The following is a 27,273-nucleotide window of genomic DNA, read 5'->3' on the forward strand; positions in this document are numbered from 1 at the left end:
TTTTGGTCACTGCTCTGGTATCCTGTGTGTTGTATGTTTTTCATTCTAGGTGTAAATTTAAGTAGAGATTAGGAAATGCAAAAGGTGATTCAAAATGAGCATCATGCAACAAAAAGGGAGAACAAAGCACCAAGCGGAAAGTGTACTAACTTGTCCTTTAACCCTGATACTGCTTTAATTTCAAACAGCAATGCAATTAATAGTGACAAAACTTTCATAATAGCTGAAGTATTAGACAAAACAACTTACAGTAGTCCCTCCTCCTCCTTTCTCCAGCAGTTCGTAGGTTACATAAGCTGATTTCTTTGTTTTTCCTCTTTACTCGTGAACAGAGTTCACTCTCTTCTGTGAGCGGACTGGTTCGCATGCTTACGTTTTTCCTCTCAGAACAGGCTTGCCTTCAAAGAGGAGGAGCATAGTGTAATTACAGCATGTAAACTGTCAGCATATACCGAACATCTGGGGAGAAGTCCTTTCTGGCAACTCACAGGGCTTGTAAATAGGATAAATGTGAGCCTGCCGTAGGGTTATTACCATTGCAAAATCAATTTCTCCTGCAGTGGTACTGGATTATATTTGCAAACCATGTCTTCTGAACCAGGTAAGACTGAACAGGTTGCTTCTGTTTAAGTTTAATCTCTTCAAGACTCCGGGCTGTGTTTGTGTCCAGAAACACCAAGAATTAAACTTTTTAGTTTGAAGCAAATAAGCCGGTGAACATCAGCTGCTTTATGATGCAATACAGCTGGAATGCTCTGGTGGCTTTTTCCTCCTATTCTCAGTAAATGAGCTTGAAGTCTCCTGAACTGATTGCCTATACATCTGCCACACCAAGAACTCTGCTACTTTTGGCTTGGTTTGCTGCTGCTTTCACCAGCTCGAGACTTCCTTAAAAGCAGATCAGTTTTGCGGTGTCTATAAGTGGTTTCAGTTCTTAGCTTATTTGCCAGATTCATTGTCCTCTGTTCATAGCTGTAAGATTTCTATGGGGCATTTCTATAAGTAAGCCTTGGCTCTAAGATTTGTATCTCGCATTGTTTTAGGAAGTAGGTATGCACTTGTGACTTCTACTAAACCTTTCACGTAAGCTATTGCAATAATCTATCTAACTGATGCTTATGCCACAATAAATGTACAGCATTGGCTTCCAGAATTAAAGAGTGCTTTCTTTTATTGCACCGTCCAGTGAAGGGTTTGGATTTTTTTCATGTTATACTCCTATGAGTTTCAAAGCATACTATTGAAAATACTGCTTTACTTTTGAGTACATTTTTCAGTTCTGGAAGACATTCAGCTTAGGGTAAGTTCAACCAAAAGGCATACCCAACCTTAACAACTTAATATAAGATAGTAAATATTCTGAATTAAGTTTTCCACACAGAGATGAATGAAGCTGACTTGTGGGAAGTTTGGGCTTAGAATACCAGGCTTCCTCTCTGGAAAGCCCTCTGAGACTAAAGAGAGGGAAGGGAATCACTGGCTGAGTGAGATTGAGATTTGCTAGAGAAACTTGGAATAGGTGCATGCAAATAGTTCTAACCTCAGCTTTCCTAAATTCATTACTTCTGGGCATCTGATTTTTCTTGGGATCAAAGAATACTTGTTTTCAAATAATTCTGTTGGCTCCTTATCTGTTTTATGATGAGGTTTGAAACTGCCCTTGTCCCTCTAGCTTTTAATAATCAACCAAAAGGATGGGAATCATACCTTTCCTCCCACTCTTTGCATGTCATTTTGCTGAATCTACATGTGGATGTAGGAAACTTCTTTTTCACTGATCTGTTTCGTAAGAGCTGTTTTCTAGGATATGTAATGCATATTCTTTTCCTGTAAATGAGACAGTACACCCTTATGGATTTTTCAGGAAGTATAATGTAGTGCCATAACTGCTATTCTTGGTAGTACAACTCATCTTTCCTCTTGCCCCTTGGCTTACTTTCAGTTTACAGAGGCTGAGGCCTACAACATACTTACATCTAACAGTGACAGAATTTGTATGAAAGCAGTTAAGGCAGGAACAGACTATGGTGTGAATACCTGGCTGGAAGGGTAAGAATTTGAGAACTTTTACTGGCCTGTGGAATAGCATATAGATACCTCCTCATGTCACTTTCTCAGAAAGTTGTAGGAGACCTATGGATATAGATAGTGTGCAGAGAAATGGTGACAGCAATAGTTCCGGTCTGTGTAAGTTTGAAATCGAGTGGACAAATATCCCTGGACACCCCTAAACAGTATCTGAGAGAAGCAGTGAGTTGCTTGCTGAAGCGCTGGCTGCCTCCAGTCTGAAATGGAAAGAAATCCTTGCAGTGCTGGGACCAGGTGAGAGGGGAGTGGGATGCCTGGAGAGACAGTGTCTGTGGGAAGGTATAAATTCACATGGCACTTTATTCATAATTATCGCAATGTGCAGTTGAGTGTATCCAGGTACCTGAGCAAAGCACTTTTTCCAAGTACTAAAGGCCCATAACAAATATGGAAAATATGTAGAATGTACCTTCTTTGGAGCTTTGACGTTTTTGAAGACAGACTTTATAGATTTTTATAGATGTATTAGTTTTCAGTATAAGGAAAACTGTTTTTGAGCAATGTCATTTTGAAGGATCCATTGATGCCATGACTCAGAAGTCAACAATGGACTTCAGTGTTTTCATTAGTGCCATCTCTATGCTTTTCTTTGTGACTGCAGCACTGAGTTTTATGTTAGTCTTTTATGTGGTAGGTGCTATATAAACAGAGACAGACAGTCTATTAGTTTACATCACTGCTTGTAAACTCAGTGAATTTGTTGAGTCTTTACTAAAAATTCAAAATATTTATGGAATGTTCCTCTTCCTTATCTCTTCCCTTCTGCCCTGGGTTTATAATTATTGTAAAACAGAAGGATTAAATGTCTTTAACGTTAAGAGTTTGGAAATTTCATGCCTGTGCACTTCTTACAGTTTAACAGTCAGTGCTTGACCTTGAAAAGTACAGGTAGTTAGGAAACTGTCCTTTAGATTGCCATAAAATATTTAACATATTATGAGTGCTCTTGCTTGCTTGTGAAAAAGCCCTTACAGTCATGACCTGTCACTAAAAAAAAAAAAAAGGAAATAAAAAGAAGGGGAGGCAGCAGCTGGTTTAGGTCATGTGAGGTGCAGAGGGATTGTAGTACTGCCAAACCTTGTGTTATAAAAAAAATTAAATGTTTAACCTTAAACAAATGTTGCTTTTTAAGAGTAATTTTGTAGATTTTATTTGCTCTCTGTTTTGGAAAACTTTCTTCCCCAACATGCAAACTATCCACTTTTTTTTAGTGAATGTTTTGATGCTCTTTCTTCTGATGCCAAAAATGAGGCTCTAAGGAAAACAGTAAATATTGCATAGGAGTCAGCAACATTCTGTTGGGCTGAAGTTCTGTGAGCAGCTCAAGTGATCCAGTGGGCAGCTGCTGCCAAGAGGCTGCCCAGTCCCTCCCTGGGACTTTCCCAGGCTTTTGGTCTCACGCGTGAAGCAGTTCAGCTCGCTCCCACGGCACAAAACTCTGGTGCTAAAGCTTGCTGTGAGGTGCAGGGGGTTGCACTGGCCTGGAGAGAAACCCAAAAATCCCTAAAGCTGGTAAGAAGTGAGCAGTGGGAGCTATGGGAATGTGGGGGGATGGAGAGGATGAAACTTGCTCGTTTTGGTGAGGGGCTGTCTCGCTCTGTCTGGGGTAGCTGAGGTTTGAGTGGGAGCAGAGGTTTTTTTGGTCTGTCCTGGGGCCTTCAAACATTTTCATTCTGAAATGTTTGCAAAGTGAAAGGTTGCACATCTTTGAGATGCGCTGGACAAGACTGGAGCCATTACAAAATTTTTTCTCTTTCTGAAGTGTGGTTGTGTTTAATGCATTTTTACTTTGCGTGACTGCTTTTTTTTGTAATATATTTCCTATCTATTTGCGCACTCAAAGATGTATATTTATGAGTATTAAGCTTTTTGGAACAGTATGGTAAATATTCATCCATGTCTGCATCAAAAAATATTTGAATTCTCCACAAGTTTTAAGAAATTATGTTCAAAATTCATAATACAGTTGTTCTTTTTCTGTTAATAAAAAAAAAAAAAAGACATTTCAAATGGGGGTCTGGAAAAGAGAGGAGAGAGGACTAAAGAGTAGAATAGTTCTGAAGTTGAATCTCAGCCAGTTCATAGCATTAAGTGTAAAGCTGTTTCAATGTGTATAATGTTCAAGAGGCAACTGTGTTCATGTGCAAGTCTGTTAATCTGAGGTGCATTATATGGACAGCCCAAACAGTGGTCATCCTCTGGCAATTGAGGGCCAAGGGGTTTTTCCCCATTTGGATTTCAGACAACTAGTATTTGGTTTCCTCACGTAAGGGATGATTACGAACTGTGAGTAAGTGTGAAATGGTGATTGGTCTCTTGTTCCTTACGGAAAAGCGACAGCGTAAAAGCTGGCATGATTGTGGTAGGCTTTGAAGGGACTGGGCAAGGAAGGTCCTTCTTGAATGATTTCACAGGAAGGCTCTAAATGTACTTAAACGAGGCTTTTTGTGGCTATTCTTCACTTTTTTCCCCTCAACCAGGTCAAAAGCAGGAAGCACTTGAATTCTTGTGAAGTGTCCAGCTTTGGGTTCTTTATATTTCTGGTTTGGTGCAGCGAGCATTCCCAGGGAACCGCTTGTTTTTCTGTTTCGTAGATGATGGTTGTTAATTACTTGGCAGGGAGACTGAAGTGCCTGGGGAGCCTGACAGCAGGCTGGCTGCCCCGGGCCTGGGGGAGGAAAGGCATTCAGAACGGAGCAGCCGGGGTGCTGCACAGCTGCACCGCTGGTGCCGCTCTGAAGGGTCGAGTGTTCCTTTCCACCCGCGCTTTGTTCTTGATCATGAAGTGCACGATTTTACATTTTCTTGTAATCTTTCATGTAACAGGGAGTAATGCCTGGTAGCCTGTTGTCGTGCTATTGTGCAGTTAATACCCTGCTGCCTTTTCTATAATTAGGGCGTATTTCAAGCCATCCATTTTTAGATAATAGTTTTTTTATTAATTTTTTTTTTCCCTTTCCTTCCCTACTGTTTTCTCCTGCTCCTTTGAGATAGCATTCAACCAAATCAATATTATCTAGTGGCTACTTGCTTCTGGAAAGGAAGTGTTGTCTTCCTTTCCCTATCAATACTTTTGCATCTTTGCCCAGGCCTCAGTGCATCTAAGGTGCATGAAAGCATGAAACTGGCCGCTTAATTTTTTTGGCAGGATTACATTTCTGATGGCTTAACTTTTCCAGACCGCATCCTGAGTATAGATGCATGCCAACACTGGTGCACAGAAAGTGGTGGGAGCAGGCAGTCAGGAGGAGGGAGGGAAGTGGGTGGAACAACTTGTGTCCGTGACAGCTGGCTGCTGGATGAGCTTCGGCTTGTCAGATGCTGGCGGGAGACATGGACTGCCTCGGCAGTTGGATGAGGGAAACAGTTTCCATCTATCAGTGATAATTTTATTGGCTTGTGTTGAATAATTGACTTCTGTTTGGATCTTTGGCTGTTCTGCATTTTGAATATACTATATTATGTATTTATATCTTGAAATTATTTGAATGCTCTCAAGTGTGTGTATTTCTACAACTTCGGGTCAGATCTTCTGAAATAAAACATCAGCTACAGTTTCAACCTTCTCTAAATAGGTATTTTATTTTTTCCCCCCCTTTGGGTTTGTGAGGGCTTTTTACTTTGTTTTTTTTTAGCATCCTGTTTCTAAAAATGCTTCCTTTAGTCCTTTTATCTACAGAAGCAGCTAATTTCATGTCTCAAAGCATATGGACATCTTCTAAAATAGCTCTGAGTTGAGATGAACTGTACAGATAACTGGGCAGAGAACAAGATGAAGTGTCAGTGACTGACTGGTTAGAGAAGTTCAGAAGCAATGTATACTGAGCAAAATGGTGAAAATTGTAGTTAGATCAAATTTATCTGTGCACACTGCTGTTTTATAATGGCTTATGAATTATGGAAGGGGAGGTCTTTGTTACTGGCTGAGTAATCACTGCACTTGCCTGGTAAGTAAGTGCTAATGTATTGTCTTGAATTATTCCAGTGGTTTTTATGAGATAGCTGCATTTTTTATTCACTTCACTCCGGGATTGGAGTTGCTCTCCTTAATATGATGTTAGACTCTGCTGCCCAGCATGGCTTCATCCTGTTTATCTGTTATATGATAAAAAGGAAGAAGACAATAAATCATCTTAAAACTTGACAAATAAAGTGAAAGAAACACAAGTTTCGGTGCTACAACCTTTGGCCAGACAAAGTGATTCTTCTGCGATCAGTAAATCTGCTTATACAAATGGGGTGTCTTGTTTAGTAAATAGGAGCTTGGGACATTTGGAAAATGATGACTACCATCTGTGCAAAATACGCTGGTGACAATTAAAAACAGTGAAAAATTTCAGTGTTACTTAAAACAATAGTTGAAGGGACATTGCTCACTTTACACAGCTCTACGCTGAAAACTCAAATGAAACAATAAATTTTGGGAAAATTCAGTGGTGGTGTATTTCTTGTGCTAGGGTTCCTAATCAAATTGGCTATTAATTCAGTTGGAACTCAAGAAAGCCACACAAAACTTCCTCAACCCCTTCCTTCGTCGAATATGTAGGAAGCTGTAAAGGGCTTTGGGGAGGGAGAGGAGAGGAAGTGGCCCTCAGACACAGGGCTCACCAACGTTCCCATTATCACAATGGGGGAAGAAGTTGACATATGTATTCAGGACACTCCTGCAACTTCGTGAAATATAGTCATGTGAGAAGGAGTTTGTGAGCTGGAAGTTGCCATTTTGTGTTTTGGAATGGGGAAAAGGCGATGCTGACAAGGAGGGAGGAATTACCTGGAAAGTTATCTGCTGCAGAAATGAAGCAGTGACAGCAGGGTAGCTGTTGTGGGCAACAGGGTCAATTTACCCTGCCTATTCCTGGACCGATGAAGCTGCTGCTACTTATCGTACCCATTTTCTTTTTTGGTGTTTTTTGTTTTGTGGTTTTGAGCCTTGTGGTTCTAAGTTTCATGAAGCTCATGGTACATGGTTGAAGGCTGGAGTCAGAAGCTGGAATCACTTGTAGGTCTTGTTGTCTTAATATATTGTCCAAAACTGCTGAGAGATACTGACCTTATGGACGGAAAGGGACCTGGGGCTCCTGGTCAATGGCAAGTTGAATTTGAGTCATTGTGCCCTGGCAGCCAGGAGGGCCAACCATCATGCCCTGTGGAGCATCAGGCAAAGCATCGCCAGCCGGTCGAGGGAGGGGATTGTCCTGCTTTGCTCTACACTGGGGCGGCCCTCACCCTGAATATTGTGTGCACTGCCATATAAGAAAGATATTAAGCCATTGGAGAGTGTCCAAAGGAGGGCAAGGAAGATGATGAAGGGCCTTGAGGGGAAGATTTTTGAGGAGTAGTTGAGGGCACTTGTTCTGTTCAGCCTGGAGGAGACTGAGGGAAAACCTCATTGCAGTCTACAACCTCCTAGTGAGGGGAAGAGGAGGGGCAGGCACTGATCTCTTCTCTGTGGTTATGAGGGACAGGACCCGAGGGGATGGCCTGAAGCTGTGTCAGGGGAGGTTTAGGTTGGATATTAGAAGAAGGTTCTTCCCCCAGAGGGTGTTTGGGCACTGGAACAGGCTCCCCAGGGAAGTGGTCATAGCACCATGCCTGGCAGAGTTCAACAAAAGCAGTGGTGTGATTCTTGAGGTGTCCTGTGCAGGGCTAAGGGTTGGACTCAGTGATCCTGGTGGGTCCCTTCCAGCTCACCAGATTCTATGATTATTTTGTGAAACACAAGACATGAAACGTCTCTATAAGTAAAAGAATACTAATGCATATTTTCTCTTTAGATTTTGGGCTTGATAATATATGTTCAAAGATGAAAGTGAAAATAAAGGTTTTAGGGAATGCGTTGTAATACCGGAACCAAGTATGTGGAAAGAGCAGTGCTTTATTCCTGTAAACAGAACTCCTCATACTCAGGGCTCTCCCTTCATATGTCCGGAGATGTGGTTTGAACATTTCTTTTCTCTGTCCGTTTAAGAAAACTCCACTATTCATTAAATTGTTGAAGAACAACAACCATCACCAAAGCCACTGTCCTTGAGTGTAGACAACTCATAAAAAACTAGTGTAAGAAATGCTGAGGCTTTATTGGAGGACCTCAGTCATAGACTACTGCTTTCAAACCACAGTCATTTGAAGTCCTGTACAATGCTTTTTGTTTTTTGGAACAGCATCAGCGGTGCACGTTATATTATTGTGCTAATCCAAAATTTAAACAAATGTTGAAAGATAATTCCATTGATTGCTTCTCCTTTTAATAAGAATCACAACAGATGCCCAGGTTTGCCTGCATGGAATTGACTGTTAGACCAGAGCCAAAAGAACAAAGATCAGAGCCAGACAGGACGACATTCTAAGGCGCACTGAGTCTGTCTGCTGTAGCCAGTGCTGGACATCTGTAGTGAATGTGGAATTCGTCATTCAGTCCCTTACTTGCATGATGCACAGTATGCTGAGACTGAGATCAGGGTATAATTGATACATCTTATTCTGTTAATATCCCTGTTAAAGCTTGAACTTTTAATCTTGAGTAAGTTAGCTTAAATAGATATCCTACCTAAATGTTATGGCATCCATAGCTGGTAACTTGGCAAACTATGTATTTTTTAGTAGCAATTACTATAAGCTGTATTTCAGCCTAAAAATGAAATTTACTGTGGGAAAGATGCGTGGCTTCTTCCAATCAGAAGATTGACAAAACCTTGATTGATAAACCTTGATAAAACACAGGAAAGGTAATACTGAATGCTCGAGTCTTGTGAATACCTACGAACCAAACCAGTGCAGTAATGTCTTACCTTAGACCAAGCGGATATGACAGTGTTTCTACTTGGTGTTTAGTTCTATGACTGATGCCCTGCATATCCTCCTTTAGTTTATTAGAAATGAAACTATTTCAACAATTGTTTCTTCTTTTACAATATCTTTTGTGTGTTGTGCACAATTAAACTTGCTGAACTTGGTTTCGGTTCTCCTTCTGTGGTACTGCTCTTGTGTGTTGTTGCAAGTGGTTCACATACTGAGTGTTATAGATACCAAAGTTTGGAAACCTCTGCTTTCTGTTACTATGTAATGTAGCATATCTACGAAGAAGTTAAATATCTTCTAGTTTTTGGCAAGTATTGTGTGGTGGCTGGCCTGCCAGTTTTAAGTTCAGTAATGTTTCCTGTTTAACTTTACCATCAGATGTTGTGAGTGCATTCACATAAAAGCACACTTTTTGCAACCTACAATTTGTACCTGTCATATTTACTGGAAGATTTACTTACTCCATACAGTAAATGTTATGAAATGGAGGGTAATATTTGTTTGGTAGTTCTGTTAATGTTCGTGTGCAGTGAGAAATAAGAGCCTTATATGCTTTACATCTTTTTTATTCCCAGAAAATGGTCTTCTGTTGATCTTAGAACTTTTTGCCTGTGTGTGGAGAATAGCTCTGCAAGAAAAAAAGCCTACATTTTTGCATTTTGTCAGCATATGTATCTGAAGTAATCCTTTAATAGAACCTGATCTGTCCCCTACACTTTGCCAAGATTCCATTTTTCAAAGATAATTCTAAACTGTCTGTTATTTGCCATTTATTTTCTGGCCAGCACCTTCTTGCAGAAAGAAAACTAATATCTTTGGTGAGATCGCCCTCCTGACTTCAGCAAAAGCTATTTATTTCTCTTTTTGCAGTGTTGGTTATCAGCTATTTGCAGTATTTCAGCAGTGGCTCACCACAGTAAAGGCTGGCCTGATGTTTGACCTTTAGAGCTCATCTGCACAAAACAGAATATGTGTATGAAGTTTTTGTACTATTCTGCAGCTGCAAACCATTCACAACTCTATCACCACTGTAATAGGAGAGGTGAATATACATCAAGACACAAATCTGTAGTTAACTTGAAAGGATAGCATTTAATAGAAATTGGAGGAAGGAAGATATTTTTTTTTTTTATTTTTTTTTATTTTTTTTTTTTGGTGAGAGAAACTTGGACCTCCAAACCTCCTATTCTCCTCCTCCATACTCCTGATTTTCAGATAGTTTGAGCTTAGTCCAGTTGTTATTGACGTGTGTTTGGGTGTGCATCAGCAGTATAAGCATCTCAGTAGCGTGTTGGCTCCCCTCACAGAAAAGATAAACCGGTGAAGGGTAGGTACCAAGTTAGTAGAAACTTAGTTTTGAGGGCAGGTTCACAACTATGTGCAAAATTTGTGATCCAATGTACTGCATTTCCTGCTGAGACCTCAACATATGTGGTGATAAAACTGCATGGGTGAGAGGCCACTTTCTGCCTTCTTGTTTGTGGTCAGGAAACTGCTCACTCTTGTTCTGTTCCTTGCTACAGCTCCTGTAGTGTTTGGTGAGTAAGTGGATGGGCTCAGTTCATCTCTAGTAGCATCAATGCTACTTAACACTCTCCTGAGCTGATCAGGAGGTTGCATGGCTTGTTACAGTGCCTAAACCAGTGCTTTGGTAGAGACGGTATTAGCTGAACCCCCACCTATGCCCAGGGATGGGTAGGAAGCATGGAGCTTTGCACTGATGTTACATGAAAAGATTTAGCAGTAGAAGATCAAGACCACAACCACTATGGTAGGCGTTTTGGGACTTAACGCATGAGGTATACCTCTGTGTAATTTTAAGAGAAGTAATTCTGATACTTGAATTTTCTCTTGTCACAAGAGACTAATCCTTTTCCTGTAGACTTTATTTACATCCAGAAATACTGAATTTCTTTCAGTCAGAATGTATGATCTGAAGAGGGATCACAATGGCCGTAAAAATTAGACAGTGCAGTATAGATGCACTATGTGCTTATAAGTGGGAATAAAAATAAATATAAAAGAAGACTTAATGGTGTTGAGACTGGTTTATGAAACTGCTGATGAAGGACCTATCCAATACTAAAACATTAGTGTAACCTTTGTGAATATAAATAAGCCATTTTCTCATGTTACTGGTATTTCAAGCTGGCTGATTATGTTTGTCTAAATGCTCATGGCTACAAGTTATTCCTAATTAGACTGCTCTGAAAAAATAGCTAATGCACCACCTAGCTTCAAACATTCTTGCAGGTGCAAGCATGTTGGTAAGCATTCTAGCTTCTCATTTCCTCACAAATGATAAGGAAAATAATTAAGTGCTTATCAAGTTTGTGGTGTTTATTTCTCTTTTCGTTAGTTATTTATTACTTCTTTCTCCCTTACATTCTTGTCTACCCCCATTTTAAATTTACTTAAATTTTTTTACCCCCTTTCACTGCTCTTCCATGTATTTAATCATTCCTGATTACAAGAGGGGGATATTAATCATGTACTAGTAAACACAGTAACTGGCTGCTAGTAATCTGTTGTGCATTGCATTTCTGACTTCAGGTGAAATTTCTCAGTTGTTATAATGCATAGGAGTAGCAGAAATATGCAAGTGCTTCTTTAACCAGGTCAGAAATAATCATAGTGGGAATCTACTTCAGCCCAGTAAAAGCTGCAGCTTTTTGCAGCATGTCTGCCTTTTTGCATATCAGATGGGATTTTATGTTCTATTTACAGGGCAACAACTGTATTTTGTAAAGGTAGACTGTGTTACTCCTTACTTAGAGGAGAGAATTGAGAAGCCCTACTAAAATGTATGTTGCTAATTGTGGAGCAAGTATTTGGCATTTTGTGATGTGCTGAGTATTGCATGGCTTGAGCTTTTGTTATGACCAAATTTATTATTGCCGTATAATACACTTGCATACAATACACTAGATACAGGAATTTTCACCAGAAGTTAGTATTTCTGCCACAATTTTGTTGTCTACCTCACCTGGAGGGTGATACTGTTCAGTGTAAAGAAACCAGGGCTCAGACTTGCACGGATGTTAAGGGATGTGTTTTATCCAGAGAATTTGACTGCTCAATTTTGCATAGAAGTATGCTCTGGCTAGATTTCCACTACCTTTTTCCATTCCAGCTTTACATGGCTTGAGGATGTGACACAATTAACAGAATTACTAGTTTGAAATATAGGTTAAATGTCTCCAGAAAATAAGGCTTCCAGAGAGGATGGATAACTTATTTAATGCCTTGTACGACAATAATTAATTTGATAACTTCCTGTTTCCCCACACCCCCATGTGCTGAGTTGTTGGTGTGAAGCTGGAGCAGTTCTTGGGTCACAATACCTCTTGAAGCTTTTGGGTTTTTTAAGCAGTTGCAAAAGATCCCATTACAAAGAAGCACTCTTTCTGTTGCTTGTGGTACAGTTTTGTATTACAGTGCACGAGCTTTACAAAATGGCTTTTGCCCACTGAAAGGAGCTAATATTTCCCAGTCTAGTGGGGGCATGTGATGCTGACAACAAAACTATTCTTAAAGCCATCTAATATTTTTGCATCAAAGGTTTGTTTTCAGCTGTTCTGATTTTGCTGAACTTGGTATTAAGGCTGTATGTGCACATGTAAACCAAGTGGAATCGAAGTTCAAATATCTGCTTGAGGAACTGGAGTTGCATTTAAATGACCTCATCAGGCAGATCTAAGTAAGGGCTGCTGCTGAGAGGAGCTGTCCTGTCCCTTTCCAGCCATATTCCCAGCTGTTCCCGTATGCGAGCAGCAGTGCTGGGGTGGCTGTGAGGTCAAACCAGCCCAAAATATACTCCAGATTTCAACTTCATTGTTCCTGCTCTTCATCTTGCTGTGTGGTTGCAGTGCTGGTGCTGGCACAGGGGAAGGAGTAGCCAGAAGCAGAAGCTGGAGCAGAAGGCGCCGGGGAGGGAGGACAAGTGGGTGACCACAGAGTGGCCTGTCAGCAGCAGCTCTGCAACAGCCCGGGCTTAAAGTGATTGTGAGCGATAACCTTGAACAGGAGTGCCTTGATAAAGTTATGTGTGTAAAGAAAGTTCCTATTCTGACCCCAGAAGTTTCTCGTTTTGTTAGGAAATCCTTTTAATAAATAAGGTACCACTTGGATGGACAATTTTAGCCTTGGCCTGAGCAGTTGACAGCAGCAGTGCCCCTTACTGAGTTTCACTCTGGGAGCTGGAGATTTTGGAGCATACTAGCTGTCAAATCTGCTAGCAAATTAGTTTTCAGAAAGGTCTAAGACTTCACGCTTTCACTCTCATTGCAAAGTTGTAAGTGTGATCTGCATGTAGATTTATAAATTATGTGCAATTGCCTACCCAATTTGTGCATCATACTGATCCCATAGGAGTTACTCTTTTTAAATTTGTTTCTGAATTTAGGATTAGAGTGTAAACTGCTACAGTATGGTATGGGATTCTGTAGGAAAGGGAAATTCAGCCTGTCAGCTCTTTGATGGAGACCAGGAAAACTTGCTGGTACAACTCTCTGTACCATCACCTTGGTCTTTCTAAAAGCTTTCAGTACTCCCACCTCCATAGGAGAGACAGAAATGGCACTGAAAATATCTTCTTAGGCATTGAGGAATGATGTGGGACAGAGTATTGTACTACACTGCTGTAGTACAATACAACTTTTTGTGTATGGGGGCGATACCCAAGGAAAGAGGAATTTCTGCCTAAGATTGCAGATGTCTGAAAAGCTTCTGGATATGGTGGGCCTTGCTAGATTATCCTCATCATTCTGGAACTAGCCACCCTTATGTTCCTGGGAGGTCCCTTGGTAATTGAATGAAATGGAAGAGGGAGAAATGCAATGTTGCAGCTGTGGGTGTCATGCATGCATTGTCATCCAAGTACTGGTGCTTTTGTAGTGTGGATTGTTGATCTCACCATGGACCTCTGCAAGCCTCCATGTTTGTGGAGGCAGCCTTTAAGTGTACCTCGGTGTTTAAAAGGAAAAATAAGCTTCTAAGAAGTAAAGAATAAATACTTGAAAATGTTGTTGGAATCCACAGAAGGCTGAGGAATCACTGAGCAGCACAGAGCGACAGCTATGGTGTCTCTTTCCATGGCTATACAAAGAGCAGGCTTGGTTAGGAATGGCTTGATATGGTGGATTTTGCCGTGGGAGTGGGAGCTGGATTAGATCAGAGTGTCCAAACTCTGCAGACCAGTTGTTTGTAAGGCATCAGAGGATCACCTTATGAAATGGGAGTTTTGGATTTGCTTTTTATAGAAATGTGCAAAGAAGAGCCCAGTAAAGGTGAGAAAAGGTTAAAATGATGGCAAATAATAACAATAAATTGAGGTGCCCAACATCTACCCTAATAATGTTTTTAAGTGAAAATAATTATGACAACAGTGGGCTTTCTTCCTTTCCCTTGTTCCTCCCACAAAAAAGTTGTGGATTTTTTTGATTCAGAGTTGAATGAATATTGACCTAAGTGACATCTCAAGGTCCTTCATGTTAATATTTCAAGTTTTTGTTTGAGTTTAGGGAACCAATTGCTTTCACACACCAAAGCAATAGGCTTCAGTAATCACATTCTAATAAGTGTTTTTATTGCAGTTTCTATTGTTTGAATATGCTTTCCGTTATATTTTCTTCCAGATTTCTTACCAATAGCAGATTTCTTCGGATCCTATTAATCAGAATAAATTCCTTTCTGTTAGGAAAGAGTTGGCTAGATTTGTGCTTTGCCTTTTTTTTTTTTCCCCCTAATACTTAAAACAGGGGCCTTTTCCTAACAACAAAAATTGCGTAATTTTGGATCCTACCATCAGTAATAAAAGTAAACTTTTTGAATGTATAGCATTTTGTGCACACTTGGAATGCAGAAGTAGTATAGCCAAACAAAAATGGTGGTTTTTCTACGGTTGTGTTGAACAAGCACATTGAAAATTCAGATAAGGAAAAAATATCTCTGTTGGAGATTGTAATCTTTCTATAGAAGAGCTTAGGCTATTCATGGTGGAAGTATTTTTTAATACCAAGCTCCTTAAGGTTTAAACCACATAATAAATTTCAGTGAAAGGTAAAACACATTTTTAGGATGAGACACTCTTAAAGGGAAGATGAATATTTTGATTTTCTCTGTAGAGAACTGTCAGCACTCTAATAAATGTGTTTGCAGTCATTATATCTTATATTTAGTCCTGTTTCTTACTCTCGGGTTTCTGTATGTATTTTTCAGGCAGCAGCATCTGTCCAAAGTCCTTAATATTGTCTAGAACCTGTACAGTGAGTTCCACAACCAGACTAGTTGAGCAGAATGTATGCAATGAAGCGGCTCAGGGAATAAATGGAAGTGTGCCAGTCAAACAATCCCCACGTTCAGCTTCAAATCCAAAGCCACAAGGTAAGTAGTCTCAAATATTTTTGTTAGGAAAGTTGTTCTTCATCTCAGACTTCTGAGAAATAGAGCATCTTGAAAGAACTGTATTTGTCAGAAAGAAAACCATAGGCTAAAAGCTTCTTACTGAAATACAAATGTTCTGTAAATGCCTTATGATTCTGTAATTTCTGACTTATTTTTCAAAAGTATTGCTGTATTTGAGCTGGGAGGTTTTGACACTATTTTTGAATTGGAGCATTTGACAGGCTGGCTTCAAGGCAGGAGTGGTGGGGAGGATATTCAGAGCTTTTGGAGTTCTAGCTCTGCAGGAGTTTTCAGAAAGATGGGAACTTCATGTTTGTGGAGTAAAAGCTGACCAGTAATGTATGCAAAGTAGAAGTAAATGTCCCTTCTTTCTGTCTCTGTCCATAGATAGTATCTTCACTTTTAAAAGCTACATAGGTCAACCTCTATATTTATAAATACTTTATCTGTGATACTTTATATATGTATATGTAAAAATATCTATACGTACGTCATGTGTATATATAGATATAAAGACAATATATATATATATTGACTCAAACCACAAACCATCTTTTTTTGTGGTCTTCTCAGTAATATTGATGATTCTCTGGAAGTTGATTGCAGCAAAGAGTCACTTTCATTCCAGAAATCTTGAATTCAAAGCAAGTCTGGACTGATGTCTTTTAGAAATGACACACAATTGGAACTTTGTTCATCCTAAAATTAAAAGAAAAAGAGTGAGGTTAGAGGACTAATATCATGATGCTGTTCAGTGAATTGGACTCTGAGACGCAGTGCTGATACAACAGAAACAAGAACTACTTGTAGAAAACTAGATGTGGTAGTTTGACCCTGGCTGGATGCCAGATACCCACCAAAGCTGCTCTGTCACTCTCCTCTGTAACTGGACAGAGGAGAGAAAATACAAAAGGCTCATAAGTTGAGATAAGGGTGGGGAGAGATCACAAACTGATTACCATCATGGTAATCAGACTTGACTTGGGGATAATAATTGAATTTATTACAATAAAAGAAGACTTAAAAACGCCTTCCCCCCCACCCCTCCCTCATTCCCAGTCTCTACTTCGTTCCCCCAGCAGCTCAGGGAGGCAGGAATGGAGGTTATGGTCAGTTCATCACATGTTTTTTTCTGTCGCTGCTCAGGGAGAGGAGTCCTTCCCCTGCTCCAGTGTGGGGTCCCTCCCATGGGAGACAGTTCTCCTTGAACTTCTCCCTTGTGAGTCCTTCCCATGGTTCTTCACAAACAGCTCCAACATGGGTCACTTTTCCAGGGGGTGCAGTCCTTCAAGAACAGGCTGCTCCAGCGTGGGTGCCCCACAGGGCCACAAGTCCTGCCAGCACAGCTGCTCTAGCAAGGGCTCCTTTCCCCGTGGGGCCACAGGTCCTGCTCCAGCACAGGCTTCCCATGGGGTCAATAAATGGGTTTTGACCATTGGGATCAAAGCTTTCTTTAGGGCATCCACCTGCCCCAGTGTGGATCTCCTCCATGGGCTGCAGGCAGATTTCTCCACCCCCACTGATGTCCATGGGCTGCAGGGGCACAACCGCTTCACCATGGGGTGAAGCACCACGAGCTGGGGGGGAATCTCAGTTCCGATGCCTGGAGCACCTCCTCCCCCTCCTTCTTCACTAGTCTTGATGTCTGCAGGGTTGTTCCTCTTGCATATTCTCACTCCTTTCTTCTCTGAGTGCAGTAACTTTTCTTTCCTCCTTGAGTGTGTTATCACAGATGTGGCACCACCTTCTCGGATTGACTTGGGCTTGGCCAGCGGGTTCACCAAAACCTGGCCATGCAAACCCAATACACTAGAGCCCATCTAAATCACATATGGAAATGAGAATCACACAGGGTCATTTTGTAGTAGATACAACAACATGTGTATCACTTAATGGGAAAATGCATCTCGAAGGATTTTGCATCAGTCCTAAGTTCATCTTAGAGTTAAGGGGGGAGGTAATTTTTTAGGGTGTCAAGAAAGTTTTGTTCATTTCAGGAGAATGAAAGAAAAATAAAGCTGTTATTTTTTTGTATAATTTGTTTTTATAGAACTTCTGCCAGTATTGTTGAGTAAACTAAGATGTTTTTGTCAGTTATATGTAAACATTACTTATCTGAGTAGCCTTTCTGCACCATTTCCTATGTCTCCGAAACAAGTTCTCTGCAGCAAAGTTAACAAGAGAACATGTGTTCTTCCTAAGAAAAATATTTTAGAAATCTACTAATAGGGAAATAGAAATGGGCAATCAATAAAAAGATTTTAAGCCTTTCAAAAACAAAGCCAGCACACTTATTATAAATTCTAGCCATTAGATAAATTAGGACTTGTATATTATTGGACCCCATTCATGCAAGTAGTTATGCAGCTGTTATTGCTCTTCCATAGCCATGACTTGTGTGTTTGTCAATACTGTTTACTCCAAATTGTGCCACAGCCAAGAATAGTGTTGTAGTCTAAGAAATGCAGCTGCGTAGATTATATTTAATAATACTGTTTTAAATAGTATTTTGTGTCTGCTTTGTTCATGGGCCTATGTCTTTCTCCATTTATTTCTATTACATATGTGCACCAGATTGAAGTTTTATAGTATATCTTTTTTGCTTTTAATTGAATTCAAGCAAACCAGAATACAATTAATGAGATAAGTATTTGGGAGTCCAAATGATGTAAGCAGACTAGATTGCTCTAGTTTACTGGTTTAAAAGCGGTCACTGTATTTTTTTTTAAAGAGCTTTTCATGCACAGGTACAGAAACATTTTTGGTTTATAGCAGTAGGAAATGTTCTTCCAAACTGTTGTTCCAGTCATGCAAATACTAAATGTCCTTTTATAGTGAGAGGAAACAAGATGACAGACCTGAATTGCAATGCCAGTATATTTGATTGTGGGTGAACTAACTGCAAAATGACCTTCATTTAACCTACCAGAATGCATATAATTAAAATGAGAGATATAAAAATTACTTTGAGGTTGTGTTGCCAGTAGGGTACAGCTACTTTCAGTAAACTTAGTTTTAATAGAGGAAATAGAGCTTTAATATAGAGGAGAAAGGTCCAAAATCTTGCACTTGAAGTGAACCCTGCTTTGTCTGCACTTGGTCTCTGAGAAATATTTGGAAACAGTTCACTTAGGGTAGCTAGGTCAAGTGAATAAATTTCTGCATAGAATCCAATATAAAATTCTTTCTTTTCATTTTCATTTTTTCCCCTGGCATTTCAATGAGAAAAAAAAAAAAAAAAAACAAAAAATCTGTCTGATGCACTGGCAGTAAAGAACAATTTTTGTTCTCCAGTAATTCCTTCCATCAATTTTTGTTCCTTCCATCAACAATTTAGCAATTCATATGTCATATTTCTGTCTCAAGTACGGTTTGATTCGCAAAAATCCTTGCAAATTTGGAACAAAGCTTGAAACTGACTGAAGGCCGATGAGGGAGTTAAGCAAAGAAATCAGGACTGTGGAGCAAAGCAGTCACAGTCTGTACTGCTTGTGGAACCTGATGCTTCGCCTTTGCACCAATGCAGTGTGTTCTCTGACAGAGTGGACTAATCCAGACTGGAGATAGTGGAAATAGTAAAATATGATACCAGGTTCCAAGACGAAGGTGATGCATGAGAGAGGAAGCAAATTGTTAAATAATTTGAAATTTGCCTTTACTTACAAATAGTCGGGCAGTCATCTGAAGCTAGCAGTAGCAGAACGCATGTAGAATAACATGTAAAAAAAGACCTCTTTTTTAAAGGAAAAAAAAAAGTTCCTTCTATTTCTTGCCTTTTGAACCTTTTGCATTAGTTTTTTTATGATGCCCAGGTACCAAATACTGGGTACCGAAGCTGTTGTCTGTACCAGGCAGCTTTATTGTAGGATGCAAAATATATTGAAATGTCAACACTTCTTCAGAGCAGTGAAGTGTCTTGTCAGTTCAAGATGGTGCATCAGTTGCTCATTAAAATTTTTCTAATGAGAGCTTAGCAGTTTTTATGAATCTCCTGCTGAGGCTGAAGAGGCATTTTTGTTTGGGTTGGAGATGAATTTCCACTCCAAAAGACAACCTGGTTTGTGCTACTGTGAAATGATAAGGACCCAACACATTCAGCACATAGACTTCAGCAGTCAGTTTTAGCTGACTGTCTGCTGTGTAGCATCAATCCTGTCTTCCTTTCTCAGTTAATTATAATATATTCTGTGGTTTTGAAAATGTTCAGTGGCTTTGACTTAAAAAAGCTGAGAAAACTCATAAAGGTCTGAAATGTAGACTGTGCTTCTCTAGCAAACTTGTACAGTTAATGGTGGATTGAACTAAAACTGAAAACTGTTGCTAGGTAGGCTTCTTCACTCTCAGTGGTGCTTTAAGAAACCTGTTACAAAGTCTCTTTTATCAGCAAAACTGACAAACCCCAAATATTATCTCTGGGAAGAAGACAAGTGAGAGAACAAAGTACATCTTATTAATATTGGTCATCTTTCTTAATACAGTATTGGAAGATATTTCTTCCAATGTGTGATCTAAAAACGCAGAAATGCACATCTCAAAGAGAAGATGGCTCTTTCTCTCTTTCTGCTGAGTCTAGGTTACTAGTTATCTCATACTGTTCTTAAGAGAGTAAGTCTTTGGCATCCAGCTGTGCTCATTTCATCTTCCTTAAGGTGATGGAGCTTGCAAGGAGGTGATGATGGATGACTCAGCCAGGAGAGCTGTAGTCGCTTGCCCCAGGAACTTTTAATTGTTCATCGAGTCAAGGCACAGCAGCATTTTTAACCATGGGGAGTTAAACACATGGATGGAGGTTGAACACATGATGCTTTCCAAGGGAAGAGATAAATGACCTTTGATAATATGCTTTGGAGTCTGCAAAGGTGGTTGCACCTCCTGAGCCAGTTGCAGCATTAACTCCCATTTCCTTATGCATATATGCAAAGTTGAATGCACAACTAGGCACTGCAGCATAAATGTTGATTATGGCCAGTATACAGTGCCATCTACCTGAGTATATGGAGGGGTTTTCTTTGAGCAGAATGGGCAGTTCATGAGCTCAAAATTCTACAGTGTGGAGACAAGAGTATTTATAGACTCAAAAGAGCTCTGTATTATGCAGGTTACTACAATGGGCCACTCTTTTCTTTTTTTTTTTTTTTTTCTCTTAAGATCCTTGCTTCCTTGCTGTATGCACATTGAAAAATAATCTGATTAAAACAAAACACTGCAGAAGTACACTGAGGGAAGAATTAATGGAATTTATTTTCCATAATCCCTGTTAACAAGGCTGACCTTACAGGAAGGTTTGAGGATTGGGGGTTTTTTACACTACTGATTCTTTTCTTTCCATTGATCTTGTGACTACCCTTTCTCCATTGCTCTGTTTCTAAATCATACAGTAGCTACAGCAGCAGCAGATTAGAGGAAATACACTCTCTGAGATGCTAATAGGAAGTAAAGCATAAAATATCTTGCAAAAGTGAGTTGGTATGGCTCTTTGGTTTGTGGTTCTCTTCTGAAGACATTACAGGGATTTTCAGTATATGGGTTTTGTCCAGTTTGACCAGTGGTTTCTCATGCTCGCCCTACGTAAATGCTGCTAAGCTGTGTTTTTTCACTAATAGCTGCAAAAGTGTGTGACACCTCCACAGAATGTCCTAGAATTTGATTTTTGTCCCAGTGGATCCAGTATAAAAATAACCTCCAACTAATTCCTTCTGCTTTATCAGTAGACATTAATTCCCTATAGTTTAGTAGTTTTAATATATCCTTGTGAAGATATTAGTGTTTTATGAGATGTACAAAATAATTGAAGAGATGTATGAGTCCATTACATAAGAGATTTCACAAGAATGGGGGTTATACAAAGTCCACTGCAAGAGCAAAAAGTGTTCCTACAAACTCGTGTGGTGCTGGTCAGCAAATCCACTCGGTGACCCCTTTCCTGTCCATCTCCTCCCTGAGGGAATGGCAGTGCTTACGCTCAATTATGTGTCCTGCTTTTTCCCAGCCTGCTTGTGTCACCTTTTTCCACTGTCCCCTTGCCTTTGTCAGCGCAGCAAGCTATTCAGTGCTTGGACAATTATCTGATGCTCATTGGCCTAATTCTGCCAGACCTTCAAACTCCCTGAGAAGAGGGAATGTAGGGAAAGCTACTCCACTGCACTGCAGCTGCAGCTGAGCAACTGCATGCGGCTTCTCAGGAGGGACTTCAGTTACTACAGATCCTGAAGCAGTTACACAATTTAATAGCCTGTTTGTTTCAGGGTTGCATTGTAACTATTTCAAAAGTGACTGAGTCATCTTTCTGTACTGCATCCTCTCCAAACTTGCTTTTCTTGCTTGTGTTAATATATATAAAGCTTCCAAGAACCAAGTGTGCACATAGGCACAGCAAAAGCATCTGATCTACAGTAATTGTGTTCTGTGATCATTTCATTTATTAGCATTTGTAGTTGATATGATTGAAGTCTAAAGCTTTTTGTGGTAAATTCATTTCTTTATAGAGTCTCTCATGATATTTTTCAGATTGCAGCAATCACTGCAATCCAACTTAAGTGCAATTAGGTTATTGGAAACACAAATATTACCTCCCATAAATTTAACGTAAGGTAGAGATGTAAAATTGCCCCCAAACTGTAGAAACACTTGATTATCATAGTCTATGATTAGTATATTTGCAAGAATTTTTACAACACCCCTTTCAATTGTCAGTTGATGAGATGTAAGCTCATTCCTGTGGTGCATGGATTTTCCAGGATGAGTTAGTAAGCTATTCTAGAGTCAGTGATGCGAAGAACATGGCTTTTTCACATCCATCTATTGTGTACCCTGTACTAATGCTTTTTTTTTTTTTTTTTCCTACCATGAGAATGGCATGTGATTCCTAATGACAATTCCTGTCCTCTTTCCCTTCAGGGTTGCTCCCTGGCAGGTCTTTGTAGTTGCTGGAGGGCCAGTGCCTGTGACATGCTGGATGGGGTGTCTGTGGAGTAGCAGCCAAGCCTCTGGGGCCACTGGCTCCTCTGGCAGGGCATTACCTACTCTTGCCAATTTATGCCTACCTTTTAATAAATCTTTTTTCAATGCCATATCAAATGGTTTTGCTTTCCCCACAATATGTTTTGGAAATATGTGTGGGATTGAACAGAGTTGTGTTCTTGGGAATTAAGGACCTTTCTGTTAAGTCTCTCTTTTTGATGCAGCTGGACATGCATTACTGCGACAGTGGAACACATTTGGGCCCCATCTGGGATGTGCTTTTGCTGCCCACAAATGCTGCATAGTTGCTTAAAGGGATAAAAGTTAATTTAAAGATCTTTAGGACATGTGACTTTAGTTGCTTTATGTGTCACCTTGTCTTTTGTGCTCTAGTCACTGCTGTATTAAACAGTAGCTGATCATTAACAATCTAATTAGAAGGACTTACGGAAGGGATGAGGGAAAAGCAAGACAAATAAAAAGTATTTTCAGGGGGGAAGGTTTTCAGCAGTATAATTAGACAAAGGTTCAGTGAGTAAAGGAAGTTTAAAGCTGAAGGCAAATACCTTTTCCATTGACAATTATTACTGAGGTCACAAGGGATAAGGTAAAGAATGAGAGCACCAGAATTTTGGGGCAGCAATTTAAATCTCTGTCTTGAGCTTCACAGTACAGTTAGATCCTTTGTGTTCACTTCTTTTCTATTATAAAGCCTGCATTTATGGAGACCACTTATGTATTTACTACAGTATACTATAAAACCAAACAAACTATAAAACTCCCTAGTTTTCTAGCTTGTCAAAGTAGCATATGGTTCAGCTTTTAGTCAGGAAATGTAATAAGATCCCCTATACCAAACAGTGCATAAAGGGCTATATGAAGTCCCTGTATCGCAGCTCTAAGGTTAATTAAAGCCTGAGCATCTCTTTTTCATTACTGCAGTAGGTTCTTATGCAAAAGTCTCATATGTGAGAGTAACCTGGCATCATAGAAGGTGTTCCTGCCCATGGCAGGGGGTTTGGAACTAGATGATCTTTAAGGTCCCTTCCAGCCCAAACCATTCTATGATTCTGCATTCTGGCAGCTCAGAGAAACATGAGTGACTGACTGATTGTTGTTGTTGTTTGCAGTGCCTCCAAAGCCAATTCATCTGCAGAAGGCAACATACCAAACCCCCAGGCATAAAGCTTTAGCAAATCACAAACCAAGAATGGAGGAAGAGACGCCCGCTGCTGTTTCCGGTGTTGCAAAGGAGAAGTCCAGTAAAGTGTCGGATCTCATCCATCGCTTTGAGGGAGGCAGGTACGTAAGAGAACTTCAGTTGGCTTGTAACTCTGCTTGTTGTATATGGATTGTTGGAACTTGAACCTGTGAGGAAGAACATTGGTACCACAGTAGTGCTCACACCCATCCCTGCCAGAGGACTTGGTGGCAAAACTGCACGTGTTTTGAAATCGTGAGAGCCAATTGTATATTTGGCCTATACAGCATGTGCTCATTCATGAGGTGCTAGCCTTAATTTTTCTTTAAAAAAAACCCCCAAAACAAGGAAACAAACAAACTTGTAGTGTTTTCAAAGCATCCTGGAAAATGGTAGGGATTTGAAATAAGTGCTAGGTTAAGTGCAAAACATTGCAGTTAACATTAAATTCTTCTGGTTTTGCAGGAAAAAAAAAACTTTTATAAGCAAATTGAAAAACCTGAAATCTTGATTTTCATTTTACACTGTTTTAACCATTCATGTGTAGAGGGTGAAGTCTACGAGTTATTTGTATTGATATGACATACATTCTCTAAATGGTTTCCTTTGTAGTACTTGGTGATTTTGGCATAGCTCAGTGTTCTGGAGTTTTGATACTGCATTTTACGGGAAACATTTGGAACTGTGGGAAAGATGAACCTCAGTGGACAATGCTTTCACAAAATAGTGTTACTTAAAGTGTGTGTCTTTAATTGGATCTACGTGATACATCTTTAATAGGATGTATTAAAAACTCTGAAAAAAGAAGGCTTGAAAGGAATCTGCTCTGTGTAAAGAGAGCAACTTTCCAGAAAGCCCATGACAGAGGAACAGCTCAAGAAACAGTCCAGTGCCAGTTCAGCGCTGCAAGTTTTGGATGTGGTTTTCTCATTTTTCCTTGGGATACTGGTGTTCTGAAGGGATGTTCCCTTCAAGAATGAATGCATGATGTACAACAAGAGCATGAGCTTCTGAGGAGCCAGACTATTAAGACTTTCATTGAAAGAATTTCCCCTCAAGATGGGTGAAATTTAATCCTTTACATGGAAGCAGCTGAGCATTGTAAAAGTATCTTTGTCCATTGGAATAGAAATAATTTCAGAGCTTCATCTGCAAGAAACTTCTGTCACTAGGCAGAGACTTATTCACACTTGGTCGAGGCAGGAGCTTAAAGATGGGAAAAAGAGATTACTGCAGCACTGAAAGTCCTGTGAATTCTTATAGCACAAGTCTCTAACCCTGTTACCAACTTTGTTTCCTAGTCTTCCTCCAAATTTTTTAAACAGTTTGGTATTCTTAGAAAAAACAATTTTATCCTTTCTGAAAGGAAACTCCTCAGGTACATTGTGTCCTACACCACTGAGCCCTGCATTGCTTCCTGCTAGAAATGCCTGGTGTATTGTAAAGGAACTTTTTCAATATTATGCAATCAAAGGAAACTATAAAGAAGGGAAGGAAACCTTTCTTGTCCACAGACATTTAAAAGTAGGGACATTTTGTGGACAATGGGAAGTTGAGTTGCTTACACCCAGTAATATCTGTCCAGTGACTAAATTCTCCTCAAGTCTATGATCTCTGCTTATGAGAAACTTCCATAATTAGAATGCTAAGTTCTGGAATATCCTGCTTTGACAGTGGAGGCAATCCCTGTTTTTTGAATGAACTCAATTCACACAATGTATTTTCTGTGAAGTTGGAACTTCGGTTTTAATTAGTGGTCTTGAAATGGCTAGGTAGCATATTCATGAACTACAAACTGTGATTCTCAATTATGATAACGTATTTTCATTAGTCTGTACAGCCCACAAACATGTAGGCATGGCAGAAAGTTAATTAAACCTCTTTGCTCTGTGAAGGCAATTGAAAAATGTACATTAATTTTATCCTACAGTTAAGCTTACTGGTTAAAAAAAAAGGTATAATCTTTACACAACTAAAGAAAAACTGATTTAATTTTTTTTTATATGATGGAAGAAGGTAGAGCTAATGTGTTTCTTGGAGCTCTGTGTGTCAGACTGCAGAATGTGTTTGCAATATTTGTGTAAACTCCCCTATAAATAAGGAGTAAACATACAGTTTGTAAGCACTTATCATTTTTCCAAAAGATGGAGGTCCAGGGAACAATGTGTTAAAGGACAGTTATGATACTTTTATAGCAAGTTGAATGTGGCTTGTTAAATGTACTTCAGGTTCCAATAATGCTTTTTTTCCTGAATAATAATGAGTCCAAATGCTTTTACAGAGCAGAGTAGAATTTATATTGGCCTAAAAATGAAAATCTCAAAAAGTAAAACAGAAAGGGAGAATAAAAGGTATGAACAAAGGATAATATGTTTAAAGTAGAGATAAAGTATGGAGGAAAAAGACCTTCAGAAAAGATGCAGCATGATGGAAGGACACTGCTAAATAAGGAAACAGGGGAAGAGATGGAATAAAAATTTAAAGCTCCTTCTGTAATCTGCTGAACTAAGGAAAGGGATGCTAAATGCTCTTGGACATGTTTAAATCATTTTTTTAATTAAAGGGTAGTTAGAGAATAGGCTACTTGTTACTTTAAGTCACTTGGGACTTAGGAGACCACGAGTCTTGCTCCATTTCCGCCAGTAATTTCTGGGACACTTTGGGCAAGATGCTCCATCTATCAGTTTCTTGATTTCCTTGTCTGTTACATGGAGCTAATAATAGAGACAGGTTGCAAAAGATCATAGAATCCAACTGTTAACCCAGCAGTGCCAAGCCCACCACTAAACCACATCCTCAAGTGCCACATTTACATGCCTTTTAAATACCTGCAGGGATAGTGACTCAAAGACTTCCCTGGGCAGCTTGTTCCAATGCCTGACAACATTTTCAATGGAGAAATTTTTCTTAATTTCCCATCTAAATCTCCCCTACAGATGAGATTCAAGACAGATGAGGATGCAGTGGAGCAGTATGGATGGCACTCTGGGTTTCCAGTAAGAGATGCATGTTTGTATGTGGTTCAGTGCATTCCAGGTCTCAGTGGCCTGAACTTCCTGATATTAACACAGGAAAAAAAATAGTTTGGGAGGAATTGGTTGTATGGTGCAACTCTGCTACTCACCATACCATGATGTTTTATAAGTCCATGTTTAACTCTTCTCTCATCGATGTTTTGTTTGTTTGGTGTTTTTAGCTTGTTGAATCCTAGTGAGTTGAAGAAAGATTCCTCTGTTCTCCACCTTACTAAATCTCAAGGAAGATATGGGTCAACACCATCACCTCAGCCCAAACTCCCCTCCCAGCACTCACTACAAAAACAGGGAAACAATAATACTGACAAAACTCAGGTTGCACAGCTACACACAGCCAACGGAGTAGTAGCACAAGATCAAGCGGAAGATGAGGACAAGAGATTATCAGATCATGGCTCTGCTGTGTCCACTCCAGTTCCAGATGAAGTCATTGACAGCAGCTTGATAAATGGGGAAGGAGAAAGTACTTGCAGGGAGTCATTGCAAAGTATGACTACCTGTGAAGAGCAGATGCTTAACAGCTGCAGCAGGACTCCAAGCAGCGATACGCTGCTCCCACCCGAAAGTGAAACTCCAGAAATTAGTACTGATGTGAAGGAAGAACCAACTGAGGAAATCAGTAAACAAGATCAACCTGTAGAAACAAAGGTAAAAAAGAGAAATTGTTTCATTCCTGATATATTACTGCTTTGTGTATTTTCTCTTGGTTTTTATTCACAAAAACAGGCTTTCAAGAGCAGGTCAGAAAGTCGAAACTCTTTTGGTTATTTTTCCTCTGAAAAT

At 39.7% G+C, this 27,273-nt stretch overlaps 1 protein-coding gene across 3 annotated transcripts in view; it reads left to right on the forward strand.

Annotated features, from left to right (window-relative positions):
- The window catches only part of FGD4 (FYVE, RhoGEF and PH domain containing 4), a 65,262-nt gene that overhangs the window by 13,062 nt on the left and 24,927 nt on the right, over positions 1–27,273 (forward strand). The window contains exons 1-4 of one of the 3 annotated variants that reach the window (XM_027894222.1): positions 456–601; positions 15,109–15,273; positions 23,385–23,556; positions 26,652–27,138. In XM_027894222.1, the coding sequence (XP_027750023.1) occupies positions 586–601; positions 15,109–15,273; positions 23,385–23,556; positions 26,652–27,138 (840 nt within the window). In that variant the 5' untranslated portion in view covers positions 456–585. Of the gene's footprint in view, positions 1–455; positions 602–3,518; positions 3,601–15,108; positions 15,274–23,384; positions 23,557–26,651; positions 27,139–27,273 lie in introns of those variants that run through there. The other 2 variants (XM_027894224.1, XM_027894223.1) reach the window with 2 other exon arrangements.

Source organism: Empidonax traillii, unplaced genomic scaffold (genome assembly GCF_003031625.1).
Source record: "Empidonax traillii isolate 1590-97213 ecotype Southwest subspecies unplaced genomic scaffold, ASM303162v1 scaffold421:size509273, whole genome shotgun sequence".
Lineage (NCBI taxonomy): Eukaryota > Metazoa > Chordata > Aves > Passeriformes > Tyrannidae > Empidonax > Empidonax traillii.